Here is a 13,851-nt window from a genome sequence, read left to right as displayed (position 1 = left end):
AGTGAGGCCAGCGAAATGAGACCGCTGCTGAAACTGGGCCCAGAGGAGGCTTTGCCTCAGGAGCAGCACAACCTGGGGCCACACTTCGAGGAGCTTTTTGATGCCCCACCCTCACTCCTAGGAACAGCCCATTCTCTCAAAGCCAGCAATTACTTCAGGAATATCTATTGTGCTCAACACGCTGGAGTAAACCACACACACCTGATTGCCTCAGAAATCTCTGCCACCGCTTTACTCACAGTTGATTTTTCCAACACCAAACTGGTTGGCAAAGAACCTGTAGTAGTCTGGGGTAGCCAGCCTCCAGACTGTTACAGCAACCTGCTTCTGGACCAGCGTGGCTGTCCTCGTGTGTGGCTTGAGGCTGGGGGAGTAGGGCAAGCTGCTCACAAAGCTCCAGAAATGTAGCTTTTCTTCATGTGAAAATTCTGAACCCAGTGCTGGTCATCCCCTGTCTGCATGATGATGTGGTCCCACCAATCTACGCTTGTGGCTCTGCTCCAGAAGAGCTGATCTACATAGGGGACATCAGCAGCTGTACTGAATGTCATGTGCGGCATCAGCCTCTTTAAATCTACCATGTTTGTGTTCTCCTTGTTTTCTTCCTCCACCTCCATCATAAGCTCTATCAGGTGCCTTTGGTGGACCAGAAAACACCATTGAAATGTCCACCAGCATCTCACAGAATCTCTGCCTGTTTCCTGACACAGGAGTGAAAGCACAAGCAATAGAAGTGCTGCCTCCATGTTGCTGGTTCTGACAGCTGAGAGCGCACAGACCAAAATAACTAATTGGCAGGATGCATTAGCTGGCTGTTCAAACTTCCTGTAACATGCAGGGTGGACAGTCAAGTTTCCCCACAGTGCACCATGGTCAAAGGGCTAAAAGCTGCCACGTTTCAGGAGTCACTGGAAAGTCTGGGATATGGTTGATGGGACTCAGGCCTGCATGCAGTACTGCGGACACCAGAGCTCTGAGTTCAAGCCTGGGATAGAAAATTCTTAATGTACGGTTGACAATCAGTGCAGATGAGCAAGCCCTGGGTTCTCTAACCCAGAGTCAGCTGACGTGAGTCCCACTAACCTTGGGCTTACACTGCAGGGTAGACATACCCAAAGAGTCATTATTTCACCTACAGTCATATGACCAAGCACAAAAGAGCCATTTAATGATAAGATGTCACAGAAAATATCCAATGAATTAACTGGGTCAACTTAATTTGGAAAGGTCTCCACACACCAGCTGAAGGGTCCAAAATCAAAAAAGGAAATGCAAGAATATGAACCCAAAGAAACCCATTAGAAATAAAAGCAGAAGGGAAAATCCAAACAAATCAAATGCTTGTCAAGTAGAATATCAGCTTCACCCCTAACTCTTATTGATAATTTCTTCTGTTGGAAGTTGGCAAATTTCATCCAGTTCTAGACCATCCACATGTTGCTTATGCTTGCAGGTCTGCCTCGGTTTTTAAGGAGTAGGCTTTTTCAACCCGAGGCCAAATTTCTTCCAATACATCCTCTTGCACAGTGCCACCTATAACTTGTCAACACTGGGATTTTAGTCACTGATTTAACTGCATGAGGTGTAAATCATGCCTATGCTAGGGGTCTGCATCAGTGCAGCAACAACATCTAAAATCACAAAATACACAAGGGTTTACTCTAGATTCATAGATTATAATGCCAGAAAGGACCAGGGGTTCTCAGGACAAATTATTCGGTGGCTTCAGAGTGTGGCCACCAACTCTTGCTGGTGGCCACACTCAGACTTTTCCCTAAAATACTTAATTAGCTTTAAGAAAAACAAATAAATATGCAAATATACACGTCCAGATAATTGTAATTTATTTATTGCTAGCTAGTAAGTCTGTTGTGAAAAGGGATATTAACAAACATACAAGTATCACTTTTCACAGCAGACTTACTCAGCCCCAGAAAGCCTGGGGACAAATTAAGCCATGGATGGGGGGGTTGGGGGAAGGCAGCTGGGGCCAGGGGAGATGGGGATGGGTGGGCGACTGGGGAAGGCAGCGGGGGGCTAGAACCTAAAGGCTGGTGGACGGGGTCTAGGGATGGAGACCAAAGCCCTGCGGCCAGAACCTGGTGCCTACCGCCGTGCAGCCGGAGTCCAGGGCTAGAGACTGAAGCCCCACAGCCAGAGCCTGCCACCCCAAGGCTGAAGCCCAAAGCCTGAACCCCACCACCCCTCGTAAGGTGGGGAACTCATCAGCTGCCTGCTCCTCCAGCGTTGTGCCCTACCTGTCTCCGGAAGGGAGCAGGGTCCAACCCTTGCTTGCAGCCCCAGCAGTCAACACCAAGGCAGTGCATTCAGGAGCAATAGGGAGGGGGAGGGGCCACTGTTTCTTCTCCCCCCAAATCCCTCTAAATCACAGCCCAGGAGGCTGTGGCCGCAAGAAAAGCCCCTGGTGGCCACATGCAGCCACTGTGGCCGCATTTGATATGCACTGATCTAGTCTGACCTCCTGCATAACACAGCCAGAGGTCCTCCCTGAATTAATTTCTGTTTGAACTGAGAATATCTTTCAGAAAAACATACAATTTTTAAATCAAGACCGGAAGTGATGGAGAATCCACCACGACCCTTGTTAAGTTGTTCCAAAGATTAATTTCCTGTCCGAGTCTGTCTAGCTTCAACTTCCAGACATTGGATTTTGTTATACCATTGTCTGCTAGACTGAATATCCAATCCTCAAATTTTTGTTCCCCATGTAGGTACTTATAAACTGTGATTAAGTCACCCCTTAATCTTCTCTTTGTTAAACTAAACAGATTGAGCTCGGAGTCTTTCACTATAAGGCATAGCTCCCAATTCTTTAACCAGTATCCTTGGCACTTCTCTGAATTCTATCCTGTTTATTAATATCCTTTTGAATTGTTTACCCCACAACTGGACGTAGTGTTCCAGTAGCGACTGTACCAGATGCCAAATACAGAGGTATATAACCTCCTCACTCTTACTTGAGGTTCCCCTGTTTATGCATGCAAGGATCACATTAGTTCCCAGTGTGACTCTGGACAGAAGGGCTAATGTTCAACTGACTAGCCACCATGATCCCCAAGTCTTTCTCACAGTCACTGCTTCCTAAAATAGAGGCCCCCATCCTGTAAGTCTGACCTACATTCTTTGTTCCTAGATGTATAACTTTACATTTAAGCTACATTAAAGAGTATATTGTTTGTGCTCAGTTTGCCAAGCAACCTAGATCACTCTGTATCAGTGACCTGTCCGCTGCGTTATTTACACTCCCCCAATGCGTGTGTCATCTGCAAACGATCAGTGAGGACTTCCAGGTCACTGACAAAAAAATTAAATGGTATAGGCCAAGAACCAATCTCTGTATACCTCACTAGAAACACACCCTCTCAATGATAATCACCAGTTTATAATTACGTATTGAGACCTGTCCATGAGCCACTTTTTAATCCATTTAGTGTGTCATGTTTAATACTATACTATTCTAGTTTCTTAATCAAAATGTCATGTGGTACCAAGTCAAATGTCTTAAAGAAGTCTAAGTTTATTACATCAACACTATGACCTTTATCAACCAAATTTGTAATCTCAAAAATCTAAATTAAATTCTAAATCTCAACCGACCAGGTGTTTAATAGTACCAAAGAATCTCACATGACTGCACACAGCAGTGCTGACATACCATAAACCACACACTACTTCCGGTACATCAGTCAAAAACTTGCTATCGCATTAGTTCACATCCCGTCACAAAGCTTTATTGTTTACCCTCTTAAGATTGGACAATTATTAACAGAAGTAGAAGTGTGATTGAGCTCCCATTGAAGTTTAACATATATTATTATTGCCCTAATGTTAATACTTACAGGATTGATAGAAGAGTCTGGATTGATTTGCAGCATGTAAATATTGTCAGTAGAGTACTGGAAGAGTCCATAATAGGGATTCAACATTTCATGGCACAGTAAATACAACCACTCTCTGCCAAACAAAGCAGGATTTTAGTGAAAGTTTCACTGAAATTTCAAACATTTATTATAACTCTGTCAAACAGTCTTGAATGATTTATTTTCAATATCCTATCAGAAATCTGATCATCTATATTGCCTAGGGTGGAGGACTATAAAGCTTCCTCTAGGAAGCCAGGAAAAGTCTGGCTCATTCACATACAGATTTTGATTTTACTTTAGAAGTATTGTCAAGGAAAATTAGCATTAATTAAAAAAAGGGAAAAACAGACTCTAGTAAGCCATTAGGGTAATGTAATTGTAACTCAGTCTTCACCTGAACCATGGAACTGAGTGTGATCAAAGGAAAACAAATTGCTGGGTCATTTAATCAATGGATTAGCTGGAGCCCTCCTAACATAAGGCGCTCATAATATTTCCAGATTTGTGTAACTTTTGGTGCAGAGCTAGCTACCTGGAAGGGTATGAGGCACCACTGGGCAACCTTAACTATACATTAAAGTTTTTGAGCAGTTAATGTGGATTTAGGTCATATGTTCAAGTAACTGATTAAATGATGTAGAAGCCTAAGCCCCACTGACTTTCCTTGAGCTTTAGGCTCGTAAGCCACTTGTGTGCTTTTGAACATTTTACCCACTGGTGCCTTAATTCGGCACCCAATCTTGAAAATTACAGATTGATATATGCATACATTTGAGAACACATACAAACATGAGTTTGAGTTTTGAGGAAGTGTTCAGTTTTGGGCCAATGATGTAATTGAAGGGACATCAACTTGAATTAGTCTTTTTTTTTTTTTTTTTTAATTAAAGTTTTCAGTAGTTTCAGGTACTATACATCTGCCCCACCAATGGGTTGTAGATTTACAATCACATTTTCCTATTTAAAAATATGTTCTTCTAAGTCCTCTTGCTGTGTGCCAACCATACAAAGCTGACAATTTGGAAGAAAAGTGTGACTATACAAAGTATGCCCAAATGAAAAGAGATTTATTTCAAACCTACTTCAGTTATAAAATTTTTAGGTATTATCACTAACAATAGTAGGAAAAATGTTCAGACTTAAGTGGCAGTTTTATGTTGACAGTATTCCCTCCAAAATGATCTGCAATTCAACCTGTGTTTTCCCACACTTCCAGTAATAAAAGCCAAGAAGGAAGGCAGCAGCAAAACAAACACACAGTAAATATTTTGCATAAAGGATATCGTACTAAAGCAAACTGTATAACCAAGTGACTCATTGTAAGAAAAAGCAAGGTTTTAAAGTAATATTTAAAGGGGAAATGACTCAGAAGTACTGAGGTGCTGGAAGGAAGAGTCACAGACAGCACAGTAACAGTAAAAAAGCAGCTTCCAATTGTTACGCATTAATGTGACATGAAAAAGGAGGGGCAAAACCAAAAGGAATAAAGCAAACAAGAAAAATTACAAGCAGAATTTTGTGGGAAGTCAGTTTTTGGATGGAATATGGAGATAGATAGGATCTTGATGAAAGTAATGGGGGTTATACAGTTCCACTATCTGGAACAAGAGAGTAGTCTAGCTACATAATTCTGGATCCTCTGAAGTTGTATGCAGAGATTTTGGGCAAATCATAAAAAAGATATGGAACAGCATCTGTCTAGACAGGAAGTGATTAAGACCTGAATAAACATTGAGGCAGAGGCATTGTCAGGGTAAAGATGAATTCTCATAGCATGTCAGTGATGGCAACAGGTGTAGGTCACTAAGCATGTTAAAGGCTGTTTTACAGTTAAACTAAAACATTCCAGACAGAAAGGACTAAAAAAATCCAGGTCTCACCTTGCCACTCCACCATAATCCAAGCCTTCTTCTCCTCGAAATTTCACCATCAGCCTCTTTTTCAAGTCTTTTGGCCTCATCTTCATTATCTGACGGTAGGACTCCTATATAGATTACAAAGAAGACAGTTCTTTCCTTTCCATGGTTAGAAGTCTATTATAAACCACTAGAACTATATAGGTTGCCATTTGAGTCAAGATTTCCCCAGTATAATGCATTACAGTATTTCATGGCTGGTGTCAATGTGAACTCCAATAACATCCCTCCAGTATTACTGTTAAATAGGAGAAGATACATGGAGTCTGATTCTATAAATTCAGATGTGTTTTCTATGTTCAAATGCTCTTAATGTTATCCATTCCTAGAATAATAAGAGACTTCCCCAATTAAAGTAAATCTTTCCATGACTGAAAAACACAAGCAATAATGTCAATGATAGAGATGGACTGGAAATACAACTAAGGGATTTCACTAAGAAAAATTGGTTAGATTTTAACAAATTAATCTGAAAGTGTCATATTCAATTCTTGACAGCTTGTAATTTTAGCTAAAGAGGGTCAAGTTTGCTGCAAAGTCTACAGAAAGAAAAAAAGGTTTCAGTGAGACTTGTCTGACAAGCTGCACAAGCGTGGAAACACCAGCAAAGACTTCTCTCTGTATGGCACATTCTGAAAACGTTTTCATAACATCACAACCTTATATTCAACATTTGAACCTCAGCAGTTAACATTTTCCTCAATGTTATTCCCTTATATTTTCATACCATGCTGCACTACATTTAAAAAACTCTGTCGGTGTTGAGTTGCATGACAGCTTCTGGCCTACCCTCCCCATACTCCTAAAGGAAGGGGGCCGGAGGGGGGGGGAATACCCCAAACAAGCTAGGGCTCTACTCACAAACTGAAACTCAGAGTTAAGAAGGTAATAGGATAGGTCTGCTACCCAGACAGAAAGTTAAACAAAAACAGACAGATAATTCAATATGCTCTGAGCTGGTACTTCAGCTGCACTTCTCTAGCTACAAATTTCAGTCAGAAAAATAATCCTGCAATTTTGTAGTCCAAGCTTATGTTTTACGGCAGCTTTATCTCCTTAGCCATGTCTACTTCAGTGCCTACCCTAGGATTAATCAGATTCACTGTAACCAAAGAGCAATTTTACATAAGAACTAACAACAGCATTTGACTCTCATCTCACCAGTGATGCACAAACCTACATACCTCAAATATTTCTTCTCTGGAGACTTCAATGCGGCAGTGACCAGCTTGTGGTTGCTGAAGAGAGAGTTCATGTCTAAGGACTTTTAATTTCTGTACTAAGTCTCTTTCATATCTTTGTGCAGGCAACTCCTCACCATCTTCTAATGACCCCTCATTTGGGACTGGCAAAGGCTGGCTCGGTTCTTTTAGTTGGCATTGATGGCTTTGGAAAAAAAAGATGTAAAACATTTACTCTAAAAGCACAGCCGTAGAAAATGTGGCATAATGTGATGGTCATGGCAATGAAAGAACTAGTTAGCCTCCCTTTTCATTAATACTGAAATGAAGCAGAAAGTGGACTGAGCAGGGTAATTACTGCAGCCTGGCTGCCTTTTATTGGAGGCTGTAACAAATCAGGATACGTACAAAAGCTGAGATAACTCAACTATTCCAAATTCAATGGTTCATTGTGATGATATTAATTAAGAAGTTCTGAAAGGCAATATTATTCACTGTTGTACAACGCTTATATTGACTGCTGACTGAACAGTGATGAAAAATGTCATTGACTTCTCCAACATTGAGACCACTTTAAGAGCTATGACATTCCATAACAAAACTGTTTGCATAAGAGCTTTATAAATGAAACAGCTTAAGACTACATTCTCATTGCATTTTACTTGTGCTCCATGCAAGTAAAACAAGTAGCACCAAAATGAGGTAGTAAATACTGTATCTATTGTTAGGCTTAAAAAAATATACTGGTCTCAAAGAGTTACAGCATTATATCTAAATTTACTGATTATGGACAATGAAAAAGCGAAGCTATTTTTAAAAGATACACCTCTACCCCGATATAACGTGACCCGATATAACATGAATTTGGATATAATGCGGTAAAGTAGTGCTCCGGGAAGGGGCGGAGGGGTGCGTGGCTGCGCGCTCCGGCGGATCAAAGCAAGTTCAATATAACGCGGTTTCATCTATAACGTGGTAAGATTTTTTGGCTCCCGAGGACAGTGTTATATCAGGGTAGAGGTGTACTTCAAACCACAGGAGCCTAAAATTAAAAGATGAATTCTCTGTGAGAAGTTCTTACTTCATGATGTGATGTAATCTTGGGTCTGTGAACTGTGTGGTTCTGTTATTGTGATCTACAAAATATATTCTTCCAGATACTGTACTTCTCACTTCCCAACCCGGTGGCAGAGGTCCGAGTTCATCGCAATTCACACTGTTAAGGTCTCTAGAGAGAGGAGAAGGAAAAAAGTTAGAAAGTATTGGTAACTAAAAGAAAAACAAAGTTACTCTGAAAATAAGATGAGTAAACTTGGAGTTTATGAAGGCGAGGGGAGATTGCCATGTAAGACGGGGGCCATTCTGTTTTATTCGTTATGCAAGAAACCCAGATATTCAAATAGGAGGGATAGATCTGAAAACCAGGAATACTATAAACACCTTGGAGTGATAGCAGAAAGCAAATTAGACATGAGTTTGCAATACAATATGGCAGCAAAAAAAGGTCAGTGTTGACAGTGTAGTTTTGGGCTACACATTTAGAGGCACATCATCACAGAGCAGTGAGATAATAGACCCTATCTGCAACTGCATGTGGAAAATTGCATTCATTTCTGAACATCTTGTTAACACAAAGAATGAGGAATTGGAAGGAGTTCGGAGTACAGCAATAAAAGTGATTAGGAGCCAGAGGGTTAGAACTGAAGAATAATTGAGAACTAAATATGGATACTTGGTTAAGCAATTAAATGGGGAATATTTTCAAATGGCGTAAACACCATGCAGGGATTTCTCATGGGAAGATGACAAATCAGGATATGTACAAAAGCTGAGATAACTCAACTATTCCTTTAAACACTAAAAGGGGCTTCTTCCCAAAAAACTACAGCATTCATAAACTTAAGACTATAAATTGCAGTGTTCAAAAACCCAGACCATTAAAAATGGAAGTGGCTGACTATTCCCACTATCTTTTTGAAACTGTTAGTGATAAAAATAGGCACAAGCAGGCTAAGAAGATTTCTCACTTCTAATTAGCAAGTTCCTGATTCTAACCATATGATTAACAATTTCAGTAGAACTCATTTATTCAGGGAGGCATTGTTGACAACATTTTCCTTTTCATTCTAGGTAATCTCAAATGTAATTTTTTACAAGTGCTATTGAAGACAGTACACTTACTTACAGGTAACATTTCAATTCTATTGACATGATGTATTACACATGCAGAATTGCAAAGGCAGAGGACTCCAGCATCCTAAGTATAGGAAAATACTAGTAGGGGCAAAAAAGGGATGGAGTCATTGAAGACTATTATTTAGATAGCAAAGTTGTTCTCATTAATAAGGAAGTGAAAAATGCACTAGATAGCTGCTATGATGCACATTTTATCAGCATTCAAGATGTTGCCTGACAGATATTCTGAAATCTAGCTATACATTATGAACATAAGTCAGTGGATTGTGAGGCTATAAGGAAAGCACATTTTATATACTCTAAGCTTCCTTAGTGCAGGAAAAAGCAGGGAACAGGCCTTCGTCAGGTTTTTCTAAAGGATTTCAGTTATGGCTATGTGTTTAGATCAGCTGTGCATCTGAAACCGTAGTTTAGTGATCTGATCACATCCAATTTTTAGTGTACATTTGTACTAAATGGCAAGGACAAGATTATGAAGTCTTGTTTCAAAACAGGTAAAGAAAGAGAACTTTTGCTAAAAAATAAGAAAAAATGTTATCGTCACTAGTAAGACACTGTGACCTGTTTACTTAAACTGTTGTTCTTGAAAGCCTGTCTCTGCACTCTGCTTCCTCTATCCAGTATCTTGCATTACTCCAGTTAGTTATGTTGTCTGCACAGTGAGTAGAAAGTTGCAGACTTTCATAGTTTCACTTTCCAGGTTTTGGGGCACAGACAGCCTATAGGAAGATTATGGAGAAGCAAATCCCCGCAGGGAAACTAGCCAGCGATGGATGTATAGTCACAAAAGACTGGATTAGCACAGGCTAATTCTTTAAAGAGGCTTTATCAAATTAATTTTGTGGATGATTCATATTTTCCCAGCTGCAATTTGTTGGTCTGAAATGAAGAGAATTTTAAATAGTTCTTTAAAAGTAATTTTTCAAGCCCTTAGAGTGTAGAATTGGCAAAATATTTCTGCTTCAATTGCACAAAAAGTAAAAAATACTATGATTGAAGACATCAACCAACCATTCAGGAGTCAGAAGTTATCAGTAGTTTAAAGCCAGCAGAATTTAGCTTTTCTCAGTTGAGCACTCAAATGGTTCTCAGTCTCAGAAAAATTTTAGGTCAGATTCAACAAAGCAATTTGCAACTTTATTAAAAGGATCAAGTCAAATCAATGTTTTATCAAATGTGACTTCAGTAAGGGTTACATGATGTTTTTACTTGATTTAAAAGTCGCAGGTAGCTAATTTTTAATTAATAAGTAAGTAACCTGAGGGGATTGAATTAAAGTCAATAAATAAATCTACGATGATTCCTTATTCTGCTGTCTCTCAGAGTAGGAACCACTTCATATCATCAGCACTTAATGATTCAGCTGACTGCCATAAGATGAAAATAACTGACTTTGTATAGCTATGAATACATACCTTGGTATCCTGGGGTCATGCCACGTACTAACTCCAGTCTGTGTGTGCAAAAAATAAACCTGTCCCTGTACCGTTGTCCTTTGTTCTACATAAAGGAGGGAAAATATTCCTTAATTATTCTAAATTATAAATTCTTAAAAATCTATACGCAGTTTCTTAAAGCTATAAGCATGTTCTTTTACAACAGAATTAGGGAGAGAACAGATTACTTGAGCCATCCAGTCTGATCTCTCTCACTTTGGACTCAATAGTATGTTCCACTATCCAACTGCTCTTAATATTTCTAATATCTTAAATTCAGATTACGATGCCTTGAACTAATTCTCTTCTTTTCTATTGTGGTGATTATTATTACTATCTTAAAATAAACTAGATAATTGCCTCACTCCCAAATCTGGTGTCATCTTTTTTCCTAGATAAGATTTAATTCTCCCTCTCATCTTATCCTCTGATTCTTGTTTCTTTGTTGCCTTTATATTTTCCTATAGTTTTTCTAGCTCTTTTCTAAACTATGGGCCTCAACCCTGCACAAAATATGCCATAGGGAAAGCAAAATAGCACTACTACTCTAGTTTAAAAGTGTTTTAAATGCACTCGCCATGCATAAACATTCAAATTTAGCATTCGCTTTTCTGCAACAGCATCACACCACAAACTCATGTTTAGTTTACTATCAGCGCTAGGTGTCTCTTGCAGTAGCTGTTTTCTAAAGCAGCCATTCTTCAGTTTATATCTGTACTGCTTATCTCGTGTCCCTAAATACAGACCGTTACAGACATACAGATATTACCTGTACTAACAAGTAAAGCATGTATTTTATACTAAACTTAAGGAAATTTAGATATAAAGCTCTCTAATAGACTTCAGCAAATGTACAGTTCCGGAAACTCTTACCATAACCTTCAGGTAGGTCAGGTGACTGATGACCATGTGGTCTATTCTGAGGTGTTTGTACATGACCTCTGACTTCGGGGTTTCGAAGTCGCTGTGCCTGAAGCCTCTGATCTTGACTAGGAGATTCCACAAACCTACAATTTCCTCCACCAGCAGCACCAGTACTATCTGTATATGGTGCTGGTTCCTCCATAAAACAGCTGAGTGGCCTTCCAGGTCCAGAATCTTCATAAACCGTTCTGAAAGCAGGGACGCTCACAAAATTAACACAATAAAGGCTTGTATACAAAAAGGGCTAATTTTCTTCCTCTCCATTATTTGATTTGAATGAACTGCAACTTCTGACACACACTATACCCTACTTTTTTTTTTATTTTTTTATATATATATACACACACACACACACACACTGAATTCAATATATGTTTATGTGTATGCGCACACATGTATGTATAAATATATAATTCAATTGTGTGATTAGCAATACAGACAAATTTATAAAGAAATGGTCTGGAGATACATCGTATCTATCTCAGGACCATTTCTTAATTAATTTGGCTGAATTAATATTCACAAGAATTCCAGATTTTATTCTTCATAAGCGTAATACGTAGCATGAACAAAAATACAAAAATACCATGAATGGAATTAAGTGAAACTAAATACTCAGCCGAATTATCAGATGTGACACTTACCCTTCGTTTTCCAACAGCCCTCTACAATCTACCACAGAACCTCCTGAGCCTATTCTGTCCCGTGTCTGTAAACTGACTGAAATAGAAAAAGGAAAATTGAAGACAAATCCTGCCATTCCAAGAATGCATTTTTTTTATCAATAGTTCACATCTGCACTACTAAATATTTTATTAAGTGTTTTTGATTTAAAAAGGGATAGTATTTCCCAAATGCAAACTACTACCATCACAGCTCCAAAAGCTAGGCTGTCTCTTCCCTATGAATAATCCAAGCTAGCATTTACTTTGTTATAAATATGGACTTTATTTATCAGCATTCACAAAGGTTCTAAATCTCTTCTGTGAGTACTGAGTCAAGGATGCCCCGAACTAGAACTTTATTTACCACTAGATGTCACCACAATGGAGAATTAAAATTTTTGCCAATTACATATTCCCTCCTTCAGTGAAGAAGAGTCAGGAAAAGACAAAGGGGATTTGATTGTATTTTTAAGTTGAAGGCATACTTCAAAATATTTTAAAAACACAGAGTAAAATTTGGGCTAAATGCTCCAAACAGAGCAAGAAAAAAAAAAAAGGTTTGTCTAATCAATTGTTAAGTACCCCAAGTCATAGATCACCAGCTCACACTATGAGATGGCTAGGCAGGCACACTACCGCAACGTCAAAACAACAATTCACTGCCAGGTGGTGTTCTCAGGAAAGTGCCTTAAAAATGGTGTTCTGCAAAGTGTTTATATCCCAATATCTTTCTTTAGAGTTGATAGTACCACTGAATTCCTGTTATATATCACCTTGGCCCTACATGTACAATTGGTTTTCCATGGAGAAAGTTTACCCTAAGTAGCTGTATTAGAACCACCACCAAAATCCTCCATTCCTACTTATTCATACCAATTACCCTTACAATTACCAGTTGGAAGAAAGCAATTTAGATAAGGATTAAACAAGTTTCAAATGATCTAACTTAGTCCCTGTTCATTTACAGTAACCAGGACATCTAATTAATATTAGTATAAGGAACACAAAAGGGGATTGAAGCAATAAGTGACTTCAGGAAATGATGTTTGCTAAAAAAAAATCTTTCAAAGTTTTTCCCTTTTAGCATCCATCTGAATCTTGTTTTAATCCAAGGAGTTGTAAGTTTGAACTATAACTGCTTCTTTTTATACAGACAGGAATGTTCTTACCCACTATTTGGCCTCGTACTGCATCAGTATCTGTGGGGTTTAATTTGCATAGATCCAAACGCTGGTCTGCAAACGAACAATTAAAAAAAACTCAACCCAAGCAAATATTGAACTGAAGATAAAAAAGTTAATATTCACAACTCAAATATATAGCAAGGATTTTTGCAAAATACATTTTTTAAGATGCACGTAAAAAAAATACACTAACATCCAGTATCTTTTAGTCTGCTGATGGCATTGGAAAGGAGACGGACACACCCCAGGAAGCCAGCTCCCTGTTTCTTGTGTATTTTCTTGTGATTCCATACACTGATGGTTATAGAATCTGTTTTCCCAACATATCTAGAAAAATATATATTTAGAAGAGATTAATTCAAGCTTGTTCTTATTATTCTAAAGTATTTTCACTTTGCTCCATGCAGATTGAATTCTGATATATTTTAGTCATGCAGCTTTATCATAAATACAGAAACACTTAAT

General features: G+C 38.7%; 1 protein-coding gene across 3 annotated transcripts in view; it reads right to left on the bottom strand.

Annotated features, from left to right (window-relative positions):
- The window catches only part of SMURF1 (SMAD specific E3 ubiquitin protein ligase 1), a 60,867-nt gene that overhangs the window by 11,255 nt on the left and 35,761 nt on the right, over nt 1-13,851 (bottom strand). For 2 of the 3 annotated variants that reach the window (XM_034782902.1, XM_034782901.1), the window contains exons 4-12: nt 13,580-13,713; nt 13,372-13,437; nt 12,182-12,257; nt 11,487-11,725; nt 10,593-10,677; nt 8,063-8,209; nt 6,985-7,186; nt 5,765-5,868; nt 3,861-3,975 (exon numbers count right to left, since the gene is read on the bottom strand). In XM_034782902.1, the coding sequence (XP_034638793.1) occupies nt 3,861-3,975; nt 5,765-5,868; nt 6,985-7,186; nt 8,063-8,209; nt 10,593-10,677; nt 11,487-11,725; nt 12,182-12,257; nt 13,372-13,437; nt 13,580-13,713 (1,168 nt within the window). The remainder of the gene's footprint in view (nt 1-3,860; nt 3,976-5,764; nt 5,869-6,984; nt 7,187-8,062; nt 8,210-10,592; nt 10,678-11,486; nt 11,726-12,181; nt 12,258-13,371; nt 13,438-13,579; nt 13,714-13,851) is intronic. The other variant, XM_034782904.1, reaches the window with a different exon arrangement.

This window comes from Trachemys scripta, chromosome 10, assembly GCF_013100865.1.
Source record: "Trachemys scripta elegans isolate TJP31775 chromosome 10, CAS_Tse_1.0, whole genome shotgun sequence".
Taxonomy (NCBI): domain Eukaryota; kingdom Metazoa; phylum Chordata; order Testudines; family Emydidae; genus Trachemys; species Trachemys scripta.
The sequence above is the reverse complement of the archived record's forward strand: the minus strand, read 5'-3'. Positions and strand labels throughout refer to the sequence as shown.